Source organism: Schistocerca piceifrons, chromosome 2 (genome assembly GCF_021461385.2).
Source record: "Schistocerca piceifrons isolate TAMUIC-IGC-003096 chromosome 2, iqSchPice1.1, whole genome shotgun sequence".
Taxonomy (NCBI): domain Eukaryota; kingdom Metazoa; phylum Arthropoda; class Insecta; order Orthoptera; family Acrididae; genus Schistocerca; species Schistocerca piceifrons.
This window is the reverse complement of record NC_060139.1, coordinates 475,650,454-475,674,039: the sequence shown is the minus strand read 5'-3', so window position 1 is coordinate 475,674,039 and position 23,586 is coordinate 475,650,454. Positions and strand designations below refer to the sequence as shown.

Genomic DNA, 23,586 nt, shown 5'->3' with positions numbered 1-23,586 from the left:
TGTGGTGACCAAGACATGTACGTAATTCCATTACAGTGCTCCTCAAACTACTGAATCATGTGACACAAAAAAATGTATTGTAGTAGACTTCAAAATAAAGCAACAAAAATTACGCACCACTTTTTTTTCAGTTTCTCTGTTTAAAATACATCCTTTTGAAACAGTTTTCAATTTTGTATTGTTAGTGTTTCTACACCTACTCAATTTTGATTCTTCAGGAGTTATAGGCAAAATGATGAGACTCGTCCACACAATGTATGTCCACAATTGTACTGACGAATGTCATAGGATTCTACCAAATCTCATTGACTGCAATACAATCAAGACGACTGCCATTGAGGTGGAGAGGTGCGGCAGACAATTAGAATGTTTAGACAGTACAATAGTTTTTACAAGATAGAATTTGTTTATGGGAACTGTTGTTACAACCAAAATTTTGTACTACGCATGCATTTCAAAAAAATGCAAACGATAATCTTATAAAGAAAAATATGCTGTACTCTCACTGCTGTAACTCGTACTATGAATCGAACTTCCACTGCCACATATTAGAGCATCAACAAATGCTTAAAACCAAAATTACTTGCCGTAGAAAGCTAAGAAAGAAATTATTCCTCTTGATCTCAGCTACCCACTTCGTATGCAAATCTTGATCGGCCGAAAATAGAAAAATGGGAACTTTGTTGTTTCCGTATTAATTAGTGCAACACACTGGTGCATGATACCTGGTCAACGATCCAAATCGTAATATTAATTGCTAAAGACAGTGTAAGACTCTGATGTACTATGAATTACATAAGAGCAGAATGATACAGCAATCAATTTAAGGGGCGCCAATAAACAGTCCTGTGTAACTGTCATCTGCCCGGCCAGCGCAGCTGTTCGTCCGAGGCGTGTCGCGTCACTCCCTGCTTTCGAGACAGCTGCAGTGCCTCGTTCGTGAAGTGGGATTGGGTGAGCGCCTCACTTTTGCTCCACTCGAGAATGCATCCGCGAACTACGACCGCTCTGGACACAACAGCAGGTACCAATCCCAGTTAGCCACGCTTATGACAAGGACTGCACTGCCCGACAGATTAAAAGCAAAGCAATGAGTAAATGGATAGGCTGGCAGATTTAGGCAGAATGACGACAATCACTGTGATCGTCACTTGTCGCCGGCAGGTTCCTGAGGGAGTACTCGAGGCGCGGCGTGGACGTGTGGGCCGTGTCGCTGCAGAACGAGCCCACGTCCGGCGCCGTCGTCACCAACGGCCTCAACAGCATGGGCTGGAGTCCGCAGTGGCTGCGCCGCTTCCTCCAAGACTTCCTGGGCCCCACGCTGCAACGCTACTCCGATCTGGCCGACATAGACATCATCATCGGGGAGGACAATCGCGACTATTTGCACTGGTCCGAAGAGGTGGGTCTCTCTCTGTCTTCCGTGGCAGTACTTTTAGTTACTTCTCTACAAATGACGATAAAGATTATGTCGGATATAACGGACGTCATACAGGCCTAAAAGCAACACGTACTGGTACAACAGGACTAGACTGGGGTTGAAATTTAAATTAAATTTTAGTTTGGGAGTTTGGAACTATGTACGAGAGGTGGATCTGATTCACAATGACTACTTCTTATGCGTAAGAATATTACCTATCAAACTAACTTACCTCGTACTGAAGACTGCACGAGTTTTTAAGCCACCAAGACGTCTTCACTAGAACTCCTAACTCTGTGTACATTATGCCACGCTTCTTGAACAATTTCGTAATGTGAGACACTTTAGAATATTCACTACTGGCCATTAAAATTGCTACACAAAGAAGAAATGCAGATGATAAACGGGTATTCATTGGATAAATATATTATACTAGAACTGACAAGTGATTACATTTTCACGCAATTTGGGTACATAGATCCTCAGAAATCAGTACCCAAAACAACCACCTCTGGCCGTAATAACAGCCTTGATACGCTTGGGCATTGAGTCAAATAGAGCTTGGACGGCGTGTACAGGTACAGCTGCCCATGCAGCTTCAACACGATACCACAGTTCATTAAGAGTAGTGAATGGCGTATTGTGACGAGCCAGTTGCTCGGCCACCATTGACCAAACGTTTTCAATTGGTGAGAGATCTGGAGAATGTGCTGTACCCAGACAGACCCGTACAGGACCTGCAACATGCGGTCGTGATTTATCCTGCTGAAATGTAGGGTTTCGCAGGGATCGAATGAAGGGCAGAGCCACATGTCGTAACACATCTGAAATGTAACGTCCACTGTTCAAAGTGCCGTCAGTGCGAATAAGAGGTGACCGGAACGTGTAACCAATGGCACCCCATACCATCACGCCGGGTGATACGCCAGTATGGCGATGAAGAATACACGCTTCCAATGTGCGTTCACCGCGATGTCGCCAAACACGGATGCGACCATCATGATGCTGTAAACAGAGCCTGGATTCACCCGAAAAAATGACGTTTTGCCATTCGTGCACACAGGTTCGTCATTCAGTACACCATCACAGGCGCTCCTGTCTGTGATGCAGCGTCAAGGGTAACCGCAGCCGTGGTCTCCGAGCTGATAGTCCATGCTGCTGAAAACGTCGTCGAACTGTTCGTGCAAATGGTTGTTGTCTTGCAAACGTCCCCATCTGTTGACTCAGGGATTGAGACGTGGCTGCACGATCCGTTACAGCCATGCGGATAAGATGCCTGTCATCTCGACTGCTAGTGATACGAGGCCGTTGGGATCCAGCACGGCGTTCCGTATTACCCTCCTGAACCCACCGAATCCATAGTCTGCTAACAGGCATTGGATCTCGACCAACGCGAGCAGCAATGTCGCGATACGATAAACCGCAATCGCGATAGGCTACAATCCGAACTTTATCAATGGTACGCATTTCTCCTCCTTACACGAGGCATCACAACAACGTTTCACCAGGCAACGCCGGTCAACTGCTGTTTGTGTATGAGAAATCGGTTGGAAACTTTCCTCATGTCAGCACGTTGTAGGTGTCGCCACCGGCGCCAACCTTGTATGAATGCTCTGCATATCACAGCATCTTCTTCCTTTCGGTTAAATTTCGTGTCTGTAGCACGTCATCTTCGTGGTGTAGCAATTTTAATGGCCAGTAGTGTATTTAATCCATTTTTCATCCCATACTTCTCCCAGATCTGCTAGTCCTGTTTCATCACGATAGAGCCACAATATATTGTGTTTTTCTTGCAGCATTCTCACAATATCTTGCTGTGATGAAGAACGGTCACAATATTTACAAATAGGTCGTGCGGTAGCGTTCTCGCTTCTCACGCGCGGGTTCCCGGTTCGATTCCCGGCGGGGTCAGGGATTTTCTCTGCCTCGTGATGGCTGGGTGTTGTGTGCTGTCCTTAGGTTAGTTAGGTTTAAGTAGTTCTAAGTTCTAGGGGACTGATGACCATAGATGTTAAGTCCCATAGTGCTCAGAGCCATTTGAACCATTTACAAATATAATAGAATATTTCAGTGACTACAAAACTAACCGTTTCTCTCAATACCTATGCGCATCTGTAATTATCGGCTGAAGCACACGCTGTAAAGTTCACTTTCTTTGTATCTTTTACAGGCACACGTAGACACACACACACACACCTACACACACACACACACACACACACACACACACACTATCTCTTCACAAATTCATCAGTAACTGAAGGTGGCAAAAAATCATTACAGAATTCTTTTCTTTTTAATTACTTTTATTGTTTGCCTGCACCCGTAGCTCACCGAGGTGATAATGATAAAGTTTTGTGAGTGCATAATTTACTCCTTTCTGTGCCAAATCGACAGCTTCCAAGAAAGGAAATCATTTTTAATTCTTAGTATCAAACTTACATAATTTTTTTTTTGTTTTGGGTCATCAGTCTACTGACTGGTTTGATGCGGCCCGCCACGAATTCCTTTCCTGTGCTAACCTCTTCATCTCAGAGTAGCACTTGCAATCTACGTCCTCAATTATTTGCTTGACATATTCCAATCCCTGTCTTCCTCTACAGTTTTTGCCCTCTACAGCTCCCTCTAGTACCATGGAAGTTATTCCCTCATGTCTTAGCGGATGTCCTGTCATCCTATCCCTTCTCCTTATCAGTGTTTTCCACATATTCCTTTCCTCTCCGATTCTGCGTAGAACCTCCTCATTCCTTACCTTATCAGTCCACCTAATTTTCAACATTCGTCTATAGCACCACATCTCAAATGCTTCGATTCTCTTCTGTTCCGGTTTTCCCACAGTCCATGTTTCACTATCATACAATGCTGTACTCCAGACGTACATCCTCAGAAATTTCTTCCTCAAATTAAGGCCGGTATTTGATATTAGTAGACTTCTCTTGGCCAGAAATGCCTTTTTTGCCATAGCGAGTCTGCTTTTGATGTCCTCCTTGCTCCGTCCGTCATTGGTTATTTTACTGCCTAGGTAGCAGAATTCCTTAACTTCATTGACTTCGTGACCATCAATCCTGATGTTAAGTTTCTCGCTGTTCCCATTTCTACTACTTCTCATTACCTTCGTCTTTCTCCGCTTTACTCTCAAACCATACTGTGTACTCATTAGACTGTTCATTCCGTTCAGCAGATCATTTAATTCTTCTTCACTTTCACTCAGGATAGCAATGTCATCAGCGAATCGTATCATTGAAATCCTTTCACCTTGTATTTTAATTCCACTCCTGAACCTTTCTTTTATTTCCATCATTGCTTCCTCGATGTACAGATTGAAGAGTAGGGGCGAAAGGCTACAGCCTTGTCTTACACCCTTCTTAATACGAGCACTTCGTTCTTGATCGTCCACTCTTATTATTCCCTCTTGGTTGTTGTACATATTGTATATGACCCGTCTATCCCTATAGCTTAGCTCTACTTTTTTTCAGAATCTCGAACAGCTTGCACCATTTTATATTGTCGAACGGTTTTTCCAGGTCGACAAATCCTATGAAAGTGTCTTGATTTTTCTTTAGCCTTGCATCCATTATTAGCCGTAACTTCAGAATTGCCTCTCTCGTCCCTTTACCTTTCCTAAAGCCAAACTGATCGTCACCTAGCGCATTTTCAATTTTCTTTTCCATTCTTCTGTATATTATTCTTGTAAGCAGCTTCGATGCATGAGCTGTTAAGCTAATTGTGCGATTATTCTCGCACTTGTCAGCTCTTGCCGTCTTCGAAATTGTGTGGATGATGCTTTTCCGAAAGTCAGATGGTATATCGCCAGACTCATATATTCTACACACCAACGTGTATAGTCATTTTGTTGCCACTTCCCCCAATGATTTTAGAAATTCTGATGGAATGTTATCTATCCCTTCTGCCTTATTTGACCGTAAGTCCTCCAAAGCTCTTTTAAATTCCGATTCTAATACTGGATCCCCTATCTCTTCTAAATCGACTCCTGTTTCTTCTTCTATCACATCAGACAAATCTTCACCCTCATAGAGGCTTTCAATGTATTCTTTCCATCTATCTGCTCTCTCCTCTGCATTTAACAGTGAAATTCCCGTTGCACTCTTAATGTTACCACCGTTGATTTTAATGTCACCAGAGGTTGTTTTGACTTTCCTGTATGCTGAGTCTGTCCTTCCGACAATCATATCTTTTTCGATGTCTTCACATTTTTCCTGCAGCCATTTCGTCTTAGCTTCCCTGCACTTCCTATTTATTTCATTCCTCACCGACTTGTATTTCTGTATTCCTGATTTTCCCGGAACATGTTTGTACTTCCTCCTTTCATCAATCAACTGAAGTATTTCTTCTGTTACTTATGGTTTCTTCGCAGCTACCTTCTTTGTACCTATGATTTCCTTCCCAACTTCTGTGATGTCCGTTTTCAGAGATGTCCATTCCTCTTCAGTTTTACTGCCTACTGCGCTATTCCTTATTGCTGTATCTATAGCGTTAGAGAACTTCAAACGTATCTCGTCATTCCTTAGTACTTCCGTATCCCACTTCTTTGCGTATTGATTGATTCACATAACTACTGCCATTTTACAATTTTGACCACTTTGCCATTGTCTTCCTTTGCCCTTTATCCAGTATCCGGTCGCATTGGGACATTAACGGCAGTTTTGCACTTTGCTCCGTCTTTCTACAGTTCTTTTTCTATAACTGTTTTGTTCCAGTCTAGACTCCTTCTTCTTAAGCTCGTCTTTATTGAGTCAATCTATCTCGCTCTACTCTCCCTCGTAACCTCTTACCCTGGAACTTGTCCTCCATCATTCGTTTTGGTACTCTTCCATCTTCCGTTCTCTCTACATGTCCCCACCATTTTAACCTGTTGCTCTCAGTTCTCTCATTCAGCTTTTTTACATCAGTTTCGTTCCTAACAGTTTCATTTCTTACTCTGTCTCACCTCGCTTTCCGTAACATACTTTTTAGTATTTTTGTTTCACTCGCTTGGTTTCTACTCTCGCCTCTTCTTTCATTGTCCAGGTCATCGCTGAGTATCTCAGTATGGGTGTAAAGTACGTCTTGTAGAACACTACCCTGCACTTCATTGGCTCCTCCCATCCTCAGACCAAGCCCACTAAGCACACAAGGCTAACATCCCTTATCAGCAACAAATGTCGCAAGGAATTACGTAAAAGCATGTGGTTTCCTTTTCGTATGGTTCAAATTGTTCAAATGGCTCTGAGCACTGTGGGACTTAACGTCTTAGGTCATCAGTCCCCTAGAACTTAGAACTACTTAAACCTAACTAACCTAAGGACATCACACACATCCATGCCCGAGGCAGGATTCGAAACTGCGACCGTAGCAGTCCCGCGGTTCCGGACTGCAGCGCCTAGAACCGCACGGCCACCACAGCCGGCTCCTTTTCGTATAGTTGGTTGATCAAACTGTTGCCTTCAGGAGATTGATATATACTTTTGAATGCATAAACCGCGTGACAATTCTATTACTCATTTTTATTTAATGAATGCTTCGTAGAGTATAGCATTGCGTCGAGATAGTAATCCATATGCCATTAATGAACGAAACTACGAAATTCCAACTGTTCAACTGTTTGACAGCTTTATAATCACTAACTCGAGTGACGTGCGCAGGAAAAGATGCTGAAATTAGTTGTTAGATGGTTCGATGAGTACCAATATAGACCAGAATTGGAATACCTATTGAATAACTATTGAAGCTCATACGTCGTTGATTTGACATTTCATGGCAGCAACATCGTCTAAAACCCTTATAGCCTCAATTATACATGCACCAAAGTAAATTTACTGACGTATCTTTAAAGTGTTGAATTATGTACCTCTGAGAAAGTTCTTCCTTTTGCGCACTGTCAATATAAATTCACCACTGGTGGTTTGGATACTAATACATTATACTCCTGACTGCTGTCATCGCAGACTTGCGCTAGTGAAACAAATTTAGAGCTTTTCTTCTGTCCACTCCACGTCATCGTGATTGCTACGTCTATCTGTGCTGAATTCCGCCAGAATACACCACCTCTGGTGTACGATTGTTGATGGCCCTGCATGCTGGTTGAGGGACAGAGTTGCTACTGGCTGGGTGATGTCCACTCGTCTCTTTGAATACTTTTAAATTAATCTACAATCCCCATGTTGGGCTTTATATTTTGTAGAAACATACAGTTATAGATGGTTATGCACAACATATTTTAGAAATTTCTTTGACGTTATCTCTTTTGTTTTCGATATAATTATTAGAATGACTTTTTGCTCTTTAAATTGGTTTCATTTCCCTGCGAATATTCTACCGTTTAGAAGCCACTTCGGTTTCTGGACTTTAACCTCACCTCCATTACCCGTTCCCGAGTCTTCACACTATAAGGCAATCATGTTTCCAATGGACAAATGAGTGAGACAGAAAATGGGGCGTGGGGGGGGGGGGTCTCCCTAACGTCCAGCTCACAGCAACTGCTAAACTGTTACCGTATGGTAGTAAGAGGTGTGTTGCGGAAGTGTGTCAGAAACGTACGCGTGGCCTGCAGATCCTGGAGGGCGAGGCGGCGCCCCGGCTGACGAGCGGCGTGTCGCTGCACTGGTATAGGAATGACGTCACCGACCCCAGCATGCTGGATGAGCTACATTGGAAGCACAGCGACCTCTTCATCCTCTACACAGAGGCCTGCTACGGTAAGTGGACCCTCTGTGGGAAACTTGCACTGCTGTATTGTGAAGGAACGCGCCGAACCTGTTGTATTGTGAACGAACGCACTGGACCTGTTGCAGGCCTACTTTGGCGAGGGCTGTAAGTCGGTTCTTCTTCTAAGGTATTATTTTTTATTTTTCTCTTAATCACTTTTTATGATACAGTCATAACCGGTTTCGACCTTCAAAGGTCATCTTCATCTGCTATGGGTGGCACTTGATGAACAAGTGTTTGTGACTGTCGACGCATGAAGACTTGTTGATCAAATGCCCTCCTTAGCAATTGAAGATGCCCTTTGAAGGCCAAGTCGGTAATGATTGTATCCTAAAGACGTATTGAATCAAAATAAAAAAGTAAATCACTGTCTCCACAAACGAAATGTCCTTTTTTTCAGATTATTTTTCTCATAGTAACTGAGATCCTGGATTTCGGAGTGTGCCTAGCTCCCCGTCGCAGTTTTATACACAAAATAGCTGTCAAATGAATGTTTTCTTAAAGTCAGAGTATGAAACATCCCCTTAGAAAAATTAATGAATTACTGTGCTGATAAACCTCTACGTTATTTGATTTTCAAACAGCTGAGCAAAACTGGACGTACTCAGACATTACTCTCTTTACTTATTCTGATCATCACTAAACTGACACACAATATATTTAGAGCAACGCAATCTGACTTTCAAAAATCGCTACAAAACAATGGCCCTGACTAACAATAACCTATACTTTTCATGAATCACTTACCTCACAAAAATCTTCGTTACTCGAACTACTACAATGCAGCGAGCGCCAATACTGCCAGCTAAATAAAAGACTTTAACTACTGAACGCACTAACTACTGATAGCCATAGTTAGCAAATGAAAGATTTTGATAGAGAACAAACAAACTTTCAAAAGTCATTATATATATATATATATATATACACTCCTGGAAATTGAAATAAGAACACCGTGAATTCATTGTCCCAGGAAGGCGAAACTTTATTGACACATTCCTGGGGTCAGATACATCACATGATCACACTGACAGAACCACAGGCACATAGACACAGGCAACAGAGCATGCACAATGTCGGCACTAGTACAGTGTATATCCACCTTTCGCAGCAATGCAGGCTGCTATTCCCCCATGGAGACGATCGTAGAGATGCTGGATGTAGTCCTGTGGAACGGCTTGCCATACCATTTCCACCTGGCGCCTCAGTTGGACCAGCGTTCGTGCTGGACGTGCAGACCGCGTGAGACGACGCTTCATCCAGTCCCAAACATGCTCAATGGGGGACAGATCCGGAGATCTTGCTGGCCAGGGTAGTTGACTTACACCTTCTAGAGCACGTTGGGTGGCACGGGATACATGCGGACGTGCATTGTCCTGTTGGAACAGCAAGTTCCCTTGCCGGTCTAGGAATGGTAGAACGATGGGTTCGATGACGGTTTGGATGTACCGTGCACTATTCAGTGTCCCCTCGACGATCACCAGTGGTGTACGGCCAGTGTAGGAGATCGCTCCCCACACCATGATGCCGGGTGTTGGCCCTGTGTGCCTCGGTCGTATGCAGTCCTGATTGTGGCGCTCACCTGCACGGCGCCAAACACGCATACGACCATCATTGGCACCAAGGCAGAAGCGACTCTCATCGCTGAAGACGACACGGCTCCATTCGTCCCTCCATTCACGCCTGTCGCGACACCACTGGAGGCGGGCTGCACGATGTTGGGGCGTGAGCGGAAGACGGCCTAACGGTGTGCGGGACCGTAGCCCAGCTTCATGGAGACGGTTGCGAATGGTCCTCGCCGATACCCCAGGAGCAACAGTGTCCGTAATTTGCTGGGAAGTGGCGGTGCGGTCCCCTACGGTACTGCGTAGGATCCTACGGTCTTGGCGTACATCCGTGTGTCGCTGCGGTCCGGTTTCCAGGTCGACGGGCACGTGCACCTTCCGCCGACCACTGGCGACAACATCGATGTACTGTGGAGACCTCACGCCCCACGTGTCGAGCAATTCGGCGGAACGTCCACCCGGCCTCCCGCATGCCCACTATACGCCCTCGCTCAAATTCCGTCAACTGCACATACGGTTCACGTCCACGCTGTCGCGGCATGCTACCAGTGTTAAAGACTGCGATGGAGCTCCGTATGCCACGGCAAACTGGCTGACACTGACGGCGGCGGTGCACAAATGCTGCGCAGCTAGCGCCATTCGACGGCCAACACCGCGGTTCCTGGTGTGTCCGCTGTGCCGTGCGTGTGATCATTGCTTGTACAGCCCTCTCGCAGTGTCCGGAGCAAGTATGGTGGGTCTGACACACCGGTGTCAATGTGTTCTTTTTTCCATTTCCAGGAGTGTATATATATATCAGTTCATGATATCCAGTATTACAAATTTACTCTTTCTGGCGGACCCAAGTCCAGATCGTCCGCTCTTAAAATTCCGCCATCTCTCTCCCCACATCCACCACTGCTGGCGGCTCACCTCCAACTGCGCAACGCTACGCACTGTTCACATCCAGCTGCCCAACACTACAATAGCGAATATTCCAGCAATGCCAACCAGCCACAGACTGCACACAGCACAGCCAGTGATTTTCATAAAGAGCGCTACGTGGCGTTACCAAAATAAAAACCTAAACAGCCTACTTACACCTAAACAGCCTACTTACAAGAGGTACTGGTGTTTTGTACACTGATGCCAAATAAACAAGCCAACAAAAGTTCTCAACCGCTCTCATGCATAGTGTATGTTTTTTTGTCTGAAATCTCTTAGTCAGTTCTTTTTTTTTTTTGGCAGCAACAAATGGTTCAAATGCAGATCTGTGGCAACAGGAGTAGATCTCTTGGTTATTGGTTCAGCTAGTTTTTAAATTGTTTGCCAAACCGCAGGAAGTCTGACCATCCCACATCAACAGACGCACGTCCTGTTTGGATACTGGAAATGTTGTGTTGTTACCGCAGCAACAACGTGTCACCAACTACTCTTAATATTATTATTGTTGTTTCATTTTCTTCACCCACTCTGATGTATAGTTCGCTACATCAGACTAATCGTTTAATACCGCTACTGTCTTATCTTAAGCACTTTTTCATCCCTCGGAGTTTTTAAGAGTAGCTATTTTTGAATATTTTATGTGCATATTCAATTCAAAATTGCTTAGGTGTAGTGCAAAATATGAGTAAATCACTTAACCTTCACGAAATACGCCATGATAAATATGTAAACGTTTTATAAACTAGAAGAAAGAAACCGCTTTAGCATTCGAGTCATAAACCAGTGCACTGCCAAGTCTGTATTCTTCAGCAGTATTATTTCTATGTCGTGAACGTCTGCGTTTCATTTTACAGAACTCACTACCAGGAAATTATTTCTTTATTTCGTCACATTAATTTAAATCTAATAATACGTTAATAATTCTGTGACATAAATAATTTAAAGGAAGTGGCATTCCTTTTTCCTCACACTTGACGGCCACTGATGACTTTGTTTTGTGTTGCAGGTCCCTTCTTGGGTACCGGGTACCCAGCAGTGAGACTGGGATCGTGGGAACGAGCAGAGAACTACACCAGCGACATCATACAGGTAAAATACGCTATAGGCTTACGTTACGGTATATGAAAGTACCAGTGTGGTGGCAAGCGAAATGAAAAACATGTTTGCGGAAGGTGTGCATATTGTGTGTTAACAACTGACACGTTAACTAACAATTCTCACACCACGTTAAACAGCAAATTTAGCAACATCGGGCTTCAACTGGTCAAATATACCAAACCATTGTCTTCTACTGTTTCACGCAGGATAACGGTACCGTAACGTTGTGCCTTGGGATTTCTCTCTGTCACTACCAGCCGTGAGCTGGTGTCATACCCGATGTCCCCCCCCCCCCCCCCCCCGGGGCCCCGGACACACACGCACGCACACACACACACACACACACACACCATGGTGCCATTAATAACACGACTGACACTGGCACGGCACGAGGCATCACATAGCATGTTGCAAGGATATCATTTGCTGATCTTCGGATGGAAGGCTCTGATGTGAAAGGGTTACGGCGTTCCTCACTTGTGACAGTCAGACATGCTCGACCTGAAACTTGACGACGATTGTGCCTGCCGTCACGTTCCGATGGAGTCTATCACTGTGCCACTGTCAGACCCGAATGCCCTACAAATCTGGATATTTCACGACTATACTAGTCAGCCAGATGAAGATCTACACGAAAGAATTGTGTTTTATCTGCACACCCTACTTGTCCACGTAATCTTCATCCCGTTCTGTGGTCTTCCTCCAGCGCGAAACAAGGTCGTGAATTCCCTGTCGGTGCCCATCCTTCTCCTGGTGGCGGAGCCAGTGCTTCACTGTGTGAATCACGTCCTCATCATCCTCAAAATGTCGTCAACGAATCGCATCCTGTAATGTCCCAAACAAGTGGAAGTCTGAGGGTGCTAGGTCAGGGCTGTATGGTGGATGGGTTATGGCTCCCCAACCCTGTTTCACGATGTGTTCAGCAGTCCTCACACTCGTGGATCCACACTTCCTTTGCTGGTTGACAGATGCAGCGTCAACTGCCGAGACGGCAGAGTCTGTCCTCGCGAATGGCATCAGCTCGCTGAAATTGTCAGGTGTGACAGCCGTGGATGGTCTCCCCGACTGCTGCAAATCGTGGAGCTCCACAGAACCGTTTTCTTATGACCTCACCCTCCGTGCCCAGCGACTAACTGTACATCTGTTGACAGCAGATGCTCCATAGACTTTACAAAAGCATTTGTGAATATTCCCTACAGTTTCTTTGCTGCAGTGGGAAATTCAATGACTGTACGTTGTTTGTAACGTACATCACCTACAGAGGCCACTTTGAAACTGTCCTGCTGCTACGCTATCTGTCGAAAGTGACGAAAGCTTGGCGCACTCTCTCAGGAGACTTCAACTAATACATACGTAACGTCTCGCATTCGTAACATTCTTTTCGGCTGAGAAAAAAATTCAGTGTATTACTTTTTGGGAAACCCTTGTACAATAAGGCCCCTTTAAAACTCTGTCAGGTGCTGATAACGCTGACTCACACCAGTACGTGGCATCTATGTGTCCTTCACAGTTGTCAGTTAACATCTGATCCTGTTCACGTGCCTTATATATCCTATCAGACTTGCTAACTGCACTAAATACGAAAAAAGTAATAAGCAGTGGTGTCCGTTCTGCTGTCACAGTGCATTAAAATTCCTATCACTAAGTAACTGCCGATGTGTACGTGTACGAAGTTACATTGAGCCGGCCGGGATGGCCGAGCGGTTCTAGGCGCTACAGTCTGGAACCGCGCGACCGCTACGGTCGCAGGTTCGAATCCTGCCTCGGGCATGGATGTGTGTGATGTCCTTAGGTTAGTTAGGTTTAAGTAGTTCTAAGTTCTAGGGAACTGATGACCTCAGAAGTTAAGTCCCATAGTGCTCAGAGCCATTTGAACCATTTTGAAGTTACATTGACATTACATCGCTCTGTGTTTTCTCTGGTTTGATCAGACTGTGTACAAATGTAAACTGTTTTTTATGGAGATGCTACTGTGTGCACCTTGTACTTTTACAGGTGATAATTATCATAAATTTAGTTCTGAGTCAAACTGAGAAGTGTTTTTATTTTTCGCTCATCCTTCCAGTTGCCATACACAGTTTTAAATACCTCGATGTTTCATTACATAACTCCGAAGTTATTCCTAGGCAAACTGCTTCTCCATTCTTGTCTAGTAGTGCTGCTCCATAATTTTGTCGCCCGCTTTCGCGTCGTAGGGGCCATCCTATACAGCGTGTTAAAAAAAGGTACGGCCAAACTTTCAGGAAACATTCCTCACACACAAATAAAGAAAAGATGTTATGTGGACTTGTGTCCAGAAACGCTTAATTTCCATGTTAGAGCTCATTTTAGTTTCGTCAGTATGTACTGTACTTCCTCGATTCACCGCCAGTTGTCCCAATTGAAGGAAGGTAATGTTGACTTCGGTGCTTGTGTTGACATGCGACTCATTGCTCTACAGTACTAGCATCAAGCACATCAGTACGTAGCATCAACAGGTTAGTGTCCACCACGAACGTGGTTTTGCAGTCAGTGCAATGTTTACAAATGCGGAGTTGGCAGATGCCCATTTGATGTATGGATTAGCACGGGGCAATAACCGTGGCGCGGTACGTTTGTATCGAGACCGATTTCCAGAACGAAGGTGTCCCGACAGGAAGACGTTCGCAGCAATTTATCGGCGTGTTAGGGAGCACGGAATATTCCAGCCTATGACTCGCGACTGGGGAAGACCTAGAACGACGAGGACACCTGCAATGGACGAGACAATTCTTCGTGCAGTTGACGATAACCCTAAAGTCAGCGTCGGAGAAGTTGCTGCTGTACAAGGTAACGTTGACCACGTCACTGTATGGAGAGTGCTACGGGAGAACCAGTTGTTTCCGTACCATTTACAGCGTGTGCAGGCACGGGTACACTTCTGCGAATGGTTCATCCAACAATGTGTCAATCCTCATTTCAGTGCAAATGTTCTCTTTACGGATGAGGCTTCATTCCAACGTGATCAAATTGTAAATTTTCACAATCAACATGTGTGGGCTGACGAGAATCCGCACGCAATTATGCAATCACGTCATCGACACAGATTTTCTGTGAACGTTTGGGCAGGCACTGTTGGTGATGTCTTGATTGGGCCCCATGTTCTTCCACCTACGCTCAATGGAGCACGTTATCATGATTTCATACGGGATACTCTACCTGTGCTGCTAGAACATGTGCCTTTACAAGTACGACACATGTGGTTCATGCACGATGGGGCTTCTGCACATTTCAGTCGAAGTGTTCGTACGCTTCTCAACAACAGATTCGGTGACCGATGGATTGGTAGAGGAGGACCAATTCCATGGCCTCCACGCTCTCCTGACCTCAATCCTCTTGATTTTCATTTATGGGGGCATTTGAAAGCTCTTGTCTACGCAACCCCGGTACCAAATGCAGAGACTCTTCGTGCTCGTATTGTGGACGGCTGTGATACAATACGCCATTCTCCAGGGCTGCATCAGCGCATCAGGGATTCCATGCGACGGAGGGTGGATGCATGTATCCTCGTTAACGGAGGACATTTTGAACATTTCCTGTAACAAAGTATTTGAAGTCACGCTGGTACTTTCTGTTGCTGTGTGTTTCCATTTCATGATTAATGTGATTTGAAGAGAAGTAATAAAATGAACTCTAATATGGAAAGTAAGCGTTTCCGGACACATGTCCACATAACATATTTTCTTTCTTTGTGTGTGAGGAATGTTTCCTGAAAGTTTGGCCGTACCATTTTGTAACACCCAATATAATTCTTCCTGTACTAAACGTCGCAGCAGGGAATGTTGTCGGCTCAGTACAAGATATCAGCAGTAATTTATGTAGCTTTGTGTTAGTATATAACAGACTGCTTAAATGCTTTTCCACATCCACTTGGCGGGTTTGCCGCCGGATAACACTGTATAAGTCCCATAACTGTATAGCGTCTTCAGGTGATGGCACTGCAGTGTTCACAGTTACAGGGCGCCGAAACTCCGAAAAGCAGTATTTAGTGTTTTTGTTCTAGCCTTATTCAGCACACTTTCTAATATTTGCGTGTTCTGTTAACAACACTGCAACGTTTGAGATAACTGTCACTACTGATGTGCCCAGTAGAGAATATATTCTGTTAGAATCACTGAATTCTGACAGTGAAACTCCACTGGCAACCACAACAGGCTGAAGAACGTTTCTTGAAGATGATGCAGTGGATGCTAGCTCAGCTGTTCTCGACACTGTACAAGAGCTTTGGGAAGGAGGATGTTGCCCAGGTAGGTCAGTAAGTGAACTCCAGGAGGTCTGGTGCTACAGCGAGTACGATTACTGATTAAGTGAGCCGTGCACGATCGGTCACGCGAATGTTGATCAGAAATAATATAGAAACAAGGTAAACAGCTGTCTTTAACGTCTTGAATCGTTTCAAAATCGGAAGGGAGGAGTCAGTGAGAAGCTTTGTAACAGGAGATGACACTTTCATTGGTTTGAAGGTGAACAGAACAGACGACTGCTGGGTTCGCGGCACAGAATTCAAATTACGAATGTGTCGCTGGAGTTGCCGGTGGCGTCGGAGTGTGTCTGGGTCACGCATGTGGAGGAAGGCACGGTAGAGACGGCGGGATTCATGGAGAAGGAGGACGGCCTGTGGGGGTAAGGTAGGACTGTGGGGGTGGATGGCGACATTAGGGACGTGGGCCTCCACAGCCTCAGACAAGGTCTGCTGGAGAAAGGAGGCGGCATGGGTTACATCGTCAGGGTGGTGGTAGGGGAAGGGGTGGCTATTGACCTGGGTGGAGAGGGTAGCCCGGTAGGCATTCCAGTTGGCACAGGAATAGTCATGGACGTACTTTGGGGGAGGGTCATTACGAGGGTTGGGGCAGGGGCGACGACCGTCTGAAATGGTGAGGAGGACAGGGAGCTACCAATAGGCTCCAGGACATCCACCGTTATGCGGCCAAGGAGGTTAGGGGAGGAAAGGATAACATTGGGAGTGGAGTTGGATTCGGGATGGGTGTGCTGGGGGATGGGGATGAGGTCGCCTTGAAGGGAGGAGAGGAACCGATGCCGCCGCCGTAACTGGGCGGCGGAACGACTGTGGATGTTGAGGTCGGCGGCGATCACGTAGGAGGAGAAGGTACGGTCAATGTGGGGTCGGGAAGGAGAGGTTGGAGCTGAACTGGGATCTGGTGGTGGTGACCAATGGCAACTCTGCCACGTGCAATCGGGAGGGTATTATCAAGCGGTGAAGGAGGTAGGGCGACGTGTGGACGGTGTGGTGGGGTTGGAGGAAAGTTTCATTGAAGAGGAAGGCATCCACGTGGTGGGTGGCAAGGGTGTGCAGGAAGAGGTTCTTGTTGGCGGGAAGGGAGCGGATGTTGTTGAAAAGGATACGGTGCTGTCGTGCCATGACAGGAATTTAGACAAGGGTGTCAAGACGGGATAAGGTGAAATGGGCCTGGTTATAGGAGTAGGTGGCATACATTTTTAAGTGGAAAATGGAATGGGCGGCGAGGGAGACCTGTTGGTGGGTGTGAGGGCACTGGAAAGGGTGGATGTTTTGTAGGACAATGGTGAGGAACCTGATGATGTCCTCAGCGGTGGGGGGGGGGGACAAAGGGAATTGCCAGGAGGGGTGGGGGCGTCCAGAGGATGGACAGGGATGGTGAGTTCAGGAGTGGTCGGCGGGGGTCGGGCTTTACACTTTTGGGAGTAGGTGGGATGGGAGAGATTGCAGGTATTACAGGAGGGAGGGGATTGAAGGTTAGGGCACTGCCAGAGGAAGTGCGCTTGCCAACAATGCGGGCAGGTGGGGGCCCGCGGCACTCGGCTGTTGGGTGTGCGTTATAGCACAGACACCTCTGGCAGTGCAGGGAGTGAGGAGGGGAATGGGAGGGGTCGACCTTATAGCGCTGGTTGAAGAGGAGGGCACCCTCCTTCAGGAGATGCTCAATGGAGGGGGCGTCCTTGGAGAAAACCCGCATAAGGCGGGTGGGGCCGGCCGAGTTGAAAATGCGGCAGACCGCCCACACCTCCAGTGTGGGACGCGCCTTGAGCTCTGCCAACACCTCCTCCTCCATGATCGACGGACTGAGCCGAGTGATCACGGTGGTGAGGGTCAGCTGGCGACACGGGTGTTGGGGTTAGCGGGTAGGAAATGGAGAAGGAGCAGGGGTGAGGGAGGCATTGGGGCCAAAATGGGTGATAGGGAGGCGGGAGAGGATGTCAGTATGGAGGGTTGGACTGGGGGAGGAGATGAGAACGGAATCCCGTCTAGGAGTGAGGAGAGAGATGGGGGCACCAGGGAAGTGTTGGCGGAGGAGGAGGGAGAGATTCTGGGCCTCGAGAAGGGAAGGATCGGGACGGGAGAGGAGGTATTTGTATAAAGAGGGGGGGAGGAGGAGGAGGAGGAGGCGGGATGGGAGCTATAGGGAGGTGGCGGGAAGGGGCAGGTCCCGGCGTGGACGCAGCAGTCGGCGCTGGAGATGGTGACGGCGAAGGTGAAGGCGATGGCGACGGCGACGGTGGTGGCAGTGATGGCGAAGGCAATGGGGAGAGTTGGGCATGGGTAGTGGCCCGACGGGCCACCACCCTACCTGGAGTTGCAGTGACAGGCTGGGGGAGTGGGGGGAAAGGATCAGAGGGAGAGGAGCGGGAGGAAGAAGCTGGAGAGGGGGCGACAAAGAGCGAGGGCGAAGGGAGAGTGAGAAGAGGAGGGATGGAAAGAGGGGGGTGTGACTGGGCGCACCATGTAATGGTGGTGGTGGCGGCGGAGAGGGAAGTGTAAACTATGGCTGTGGTGGTAGTGGTGGTGGGGGCTGACATGACGACAGGGATAAACGAAAATGCACAGGACGAAAGGTAAAGGAAAAAACTGGGGACAGACGAAGACGAAGACGAAGCCGAAGACGAAGACGGATGAAGACCAGAGTCCGACGCTGCTGGCGCTGGCGACGGCTGGCAGGAATGCCGCAGCTGCCGCTGATGCTGCCGCGGACGGGGCCGGGGCCGCTGCTGCTGCTGCTGCTGCTGCTGCTGGAGGGCTGGCTGCCTGGCTGGACTGCTGCTGCTGGAGGGCTGGCTGTCTGGACCGCTGCTGCTCGGCTGGAGCGCTGCTGCTCGGCTGGCTGGCTGGCTGGCTGGCACCTGAAAACCTAGCGCTTCGATTAGTGCTGGAATGGCACAATCGAAGGGCGGTATCCTATCGCAGTATCGCAGGAGATGCCGGAGACTGTAAAAATTTCCGTACGCCATTAATAGGAACGGAGGCAATTAACCTTATCAAGCAGAAATTCATGCAGTTATTCATGGCTGAAAAAGAAAAGGCAAAGTTTATGCTGAAAAGTGATAATGTACAGCGTGATTGTAATTAAACTTTCAAAACGCTGTAGAAATAACACCACTGTTCGGAGTGACGTCAGATTGCAAGGGAATATTATCGGAAAATGGGGAAAACGTATGGGAGAAGGAAAAAATAGTGTGAAAATTGATCAATAGATGGCGCTGTATGTGTCAGAATACATAAATGAAAACACCTGTCATGGGCACGACCCATTGAAATTGGTATAAACATGCCAGGTACACGGCTTTTCCTCCTTTCGCGTCTGCGATGTTGGCCATGACTGTCTGAATGCAGGATCGCGCTCTGCTTGTAAAGCTATATTACAAAAATGATGACTGTGCACACGTCGCTCTGCAGAAGTTCCGGACACTAAAGGGTTTGAAAAAAGGCGATGGTCCGATGATTGCCGTGGGTCTGCAGAAAATGATTCAGAAATTCGAAAAGACTGGTTCTTTTGGTGTGCAACCTGGTAGAGAGAAGAAACGAATTGATTCGACGTCAGTCCGCCGCTCGTGGTCTCGCGGTAGCGTTCTCGCTTCCCGAGCACGGGGTCTCGGGTTCGATTCCCGGCGGGGTCAGGGATTTTCACCTGCCTCGAGATGACTGGGTGTTTGTGTTGTCCTCATCATTTCATCATCATCCAGGAAAGTGGCGAAATTGGACTGAGCAAAGATTGGATAATTGTACGGGCGCTGATAACCACGCAGTTGAGCGCCCCACAAATCAAACATCATCATCATCATCATAATGATTCGACGTCAGTGGAAGCAGTGGCCGTAGCAATGTAGGAGGGGACGAGTGGTGGTGTGCAAACGTGTAGTATACGGAGAATTGCCCGAACATTGGACATACCCGTGAGCGCGGTGCGTAAAATTCTACGAAACATCCATCTTTGCTAACCAGTCAAAACTACTCATGTGCACGAGTTGCTTCCTGTTGACTTGTCAGCAAGAGACCTTTGGTTTAGAATTTATTGCTCGCATGGAAGTGGACAATGAATGTCCGTGGAAGATTTTGTGGACAGACGAAGTCCACTTCCATGTGACAGGATATTTCAATACACAGGATTGTCGAATATGGGCAACGGAAAACCCACACGCAAATCAAGCAGTATCACTTCATCCTGGAAAGGTCACTTTGTGGTGTGGGTTTGCTGCATCATTTATCATAGGGCCATAGTTTTTTGAAGAGACAGGAGCTTCCGGTCCTGTTACCTGTACCGTCACTGGGAAGCGTTATGAGTGTCTTTCACGCAACCACGTTGTTCCAGGTCTCCAACAGAGTGGATGTGTGGTTGGGATCATTTTTATGCAAGGTGGCGCACCTCCACACATTGCAAATCCAGTTAAGCAGCTGCTAAAGCGCCATTTCGGAAATGCTAGAATTATCATCCACTATTTCCCTACAGCCTGGCTGTCCCGGCCACCTGTTCTTAATCTGCGTAATTTCTGGCTGTGGGGCTACCCGAAATATGTTGTGTTCAGTGTTCCGATTGCTAATTTACCTGCACTGAAGGCACGCATTACGCAACACATGCTGAACGTGACACCGGAAACACTTTGATCAGTTGCGTAACACGCTGTTTCTCGATTTCAACTTGTTGCAGAAAACGATGGCCAGCATATTGAGCCGGCCGCGGTGGACGAGCGGTTCTAGGCGCTTCAGTCCGGAACCACGCGACTGCTACGGTCGCAGGTTCGAATCCTGCCTTGGGCATGGATGTGTGTGATGTCGTTAGGTTAGTTAGGTTTAAATAGTTCTAAGTTCTAGGGGACTGATGACCTCAGATGTTAAGTCCCATAGTGCTCAGAGCCATTTGAACCATTTTGAACCACAACATATTGAACATGTTTTGTGCCAGTCACACGGAAATTAATAATCCAATCTGATTTTGATTGATGCTTTTTATGCGGTTTTTGGCCTCAGGACAATTAAAAACGAATGCGAGTGATGCTTTCTATCCGGATTTTAGCCTTAGGACAGTTAGAAACAGGTCTTTTCCCATCCGATGTGATATGACCTTATCATGGTGGATGGGCTTACGTAACTAACAGTATCACACCTGTACTCCCACGCACAACGAGTAGTACCGCTTGTTTAACGTCAAACGTACACCTTGGGCATTGTTATATGATTCATTTGTCATTTTTAGTCGACCACTATTAAATTATGATGCTTACAGCACCATCTATTGCTACATTTTGTGACTATTTGTTTTTCTTCTGCCATACGTTTTCCCCCTTCTCCGATAATATTCCTTTGCCATTCGATGTCATTCTGACAAGTGGTGTTATTTTTACAGTAGTTTGAAAGCTTAGTTGCACTCACCATCTACTTACGAGGATTGTGAGTGCATATTATGTACATATTCCTGTCATATTTTTTCCAAAATGAAAAAGGAATACATCAGAAGGCATTATTTTCTGACCAAACCTTGTAGATGGAGGGAAAGAGCTATCTTTCTGTATTTCACAAACACTCGATAGAGATTGACTGGATTTATATTGTTTCTTTTTCTTGGGTAGATTGGGGACAAATATTTAGTGACGTCACCACCCTTGCTTTATACATCCACTTGAATGAATCATCTATGGACCTCGTCGCAGCCATGTGCAGTCACTCTCCTTCAATTAAACTGATGATCCCAGTGCTACACTGCAACTTATCAAATAAAAGTTTTCTTAATAGTTGACTATGTGTAATATCTCTAATATTGACGGTATAATCTTCAGTTTGTGAGGCATTAGGACGCAGCAGACTCCACTTCAGAGTTCGACGTTTCGTTCCCTCCACGTGGATATTCTTCATGGCTCGAGAGATTTTACTGGATGGCGTGGCCTAACGACTCAGAAGTTTTTTCGTCAAGCATTCGAAAGAATGCAGACTTGTAACGAAGTCTATCCTTCTCTTTGTTTGTCAAATAGCTCACTGCAGTGGATATTATAAAACGATTTGAAGTGCAAAATAGGTCAAACCCAACTGTCCTGTCCTTCACAAGTACTTTCTTAGATTGTTAACGTATTATTTCTTCGAGTGTGGCGGCTTCATTCATGGAAGTTCTGTAACACCGTCCGAGGAGGCATTTACATCTTAGTACACACTAGCTGCGACCGCAGTCCCAAGTCAAAGATGCACTTCGTACCCCAATACATGAAATACAAAAATACAAAAGCCTTTTATAGTAAAAAAGTAGAGCGCCAAGGAGACATGGTGTGATGCCAATGGAAGTTTTTACACATCCACACCGTCAGCTGTTATGTAGGTGATCAGGTTTGCAATTCTTTTTGATAGGTAGAACGGCCAACAGAGTCCATTAGTGTTGTTCATGTTTAGTGTTGTTACCAGGCGTGGTAGGGTGCTTAAGGGGCTTGAACAACGTCAGCTATTAAGTGACAACTGTGAAATCCACAGGGATGCAGCGTTCTCGTGTGAGACAGCGTTATCAGCATTTGGCAGTTTTTGAAAGGGGCTCCATTGTGGGCTCTCGTTTGGCCTGCTGCTAGAATCATGCAATATTCAGATTTTTGGAGCATTTGGAAGTGACAGTGCCCTATGCTGTACTGCATGGGAACGTGAGAACAGGCATATGCGTTGTCGATGTTCCGGTGGACCCCCTGTGGGCACCACAGAGAAGGATCACCATAATGTGCAGGAAGCACATCGTAACCGTGTAATCTGTAGCTGCCATCGGCGAACAAGTTATCGGCTTTCTGAAATATTTTGTACCATCACACATAATTGGTCGCCATTTAGCAGCAGTAAGCACAGGGAATTACTGTCCAGTGTGTGGCCTGTCGTTAACACCACATCACAAACGGCTGCATTTGGAGTGGTGCCATGACTACAAATCGTAGACTGCTAATGAAGAATGGCGTGGTACGGTTTTCAGTGCTAGACCTCTGTTCTGCACTAGCATGGATGACCATTGTCGCTGGGTATGGTAGTGATCTGGAAAGCGGTCTCTTTCTTTCAATGTTTTGGAGATGCACAGTGGTGTCATGCCTGGCGTCATGTTTTTGTGAGCCGTCGGGTATGGTCTCAAGTTGTCGCGGCTAGTGAGTTGGGAAATCCGACAGTACAGCGGTCTGTCACGGACATCTTGCGTCCTGACGTGTTACCTGTCATGGGACAGTCTCATGGCGCGGTTTTTCAAGAAGACACAGCTCGTCCACACATGGAACATGTCTGCTTAGTGTTGATGTGCTCCCATGGCTAGCAAGATCCCCTGGTCTGGCTCCAATATAACGTGTCTGGGACCAGCTCAGATGTCAATTCCGTCCTAGTACCAGTGACAGTATCTAGGACATTAAAAATTTGCTGGAGAGATTGCCTCAGAAGCGGATAGAGAAGTTTATGACACCCTTCCCAGCTGAATCAGTACATGCATCCAGGACAGATGAGGTGAAGGTCATACTGATAAGTGGGTCCATACTGCCAAGTTCGTTGCTAATTTGGTTCAGTGTTGTAACTACTGAAATAACATCACATACCTCTCAATCTCTCAAGGTTCATTTAGTCTCCTCCTCCAATTCTGCGTGCTTCAC

The 23,586-nt window shown here is 46.5% G+C and overlaps 1 protein-coding gene across 1 annotated transcript in view; it reads left to right on the top strand.

Moving 5' to 3' along the window:
- LOC124775495 (lysosomal acid glucosylceramidase-like) overlaps positions 1 to 23,586 on the top strand; it is a 70,348-nt gene that overhangs the window by 31,866 nt on the left and 14,896 nt on the right. The window contains exons 2-4 of the mRNA XM_047250329.1: positions 1,165 to 1,402; positions 7,971 to 8,115; positions 11,621 to 11,703. Coding sequence (XP_047106285.1) covers positions 1,265 to 1,402; positions 7,971 to 8,115; positions 11,621 to 11,703 — 366 coding nt within the window. The 5' untranslated portion in view covers positions 1,165 to 1,264. The remainder of the gene's footprint in view (positions 1 to 1,164; positions 1,403 to 7,970; positions 8,116 to 11,620; positions 11,704 to 23,586) is intronic.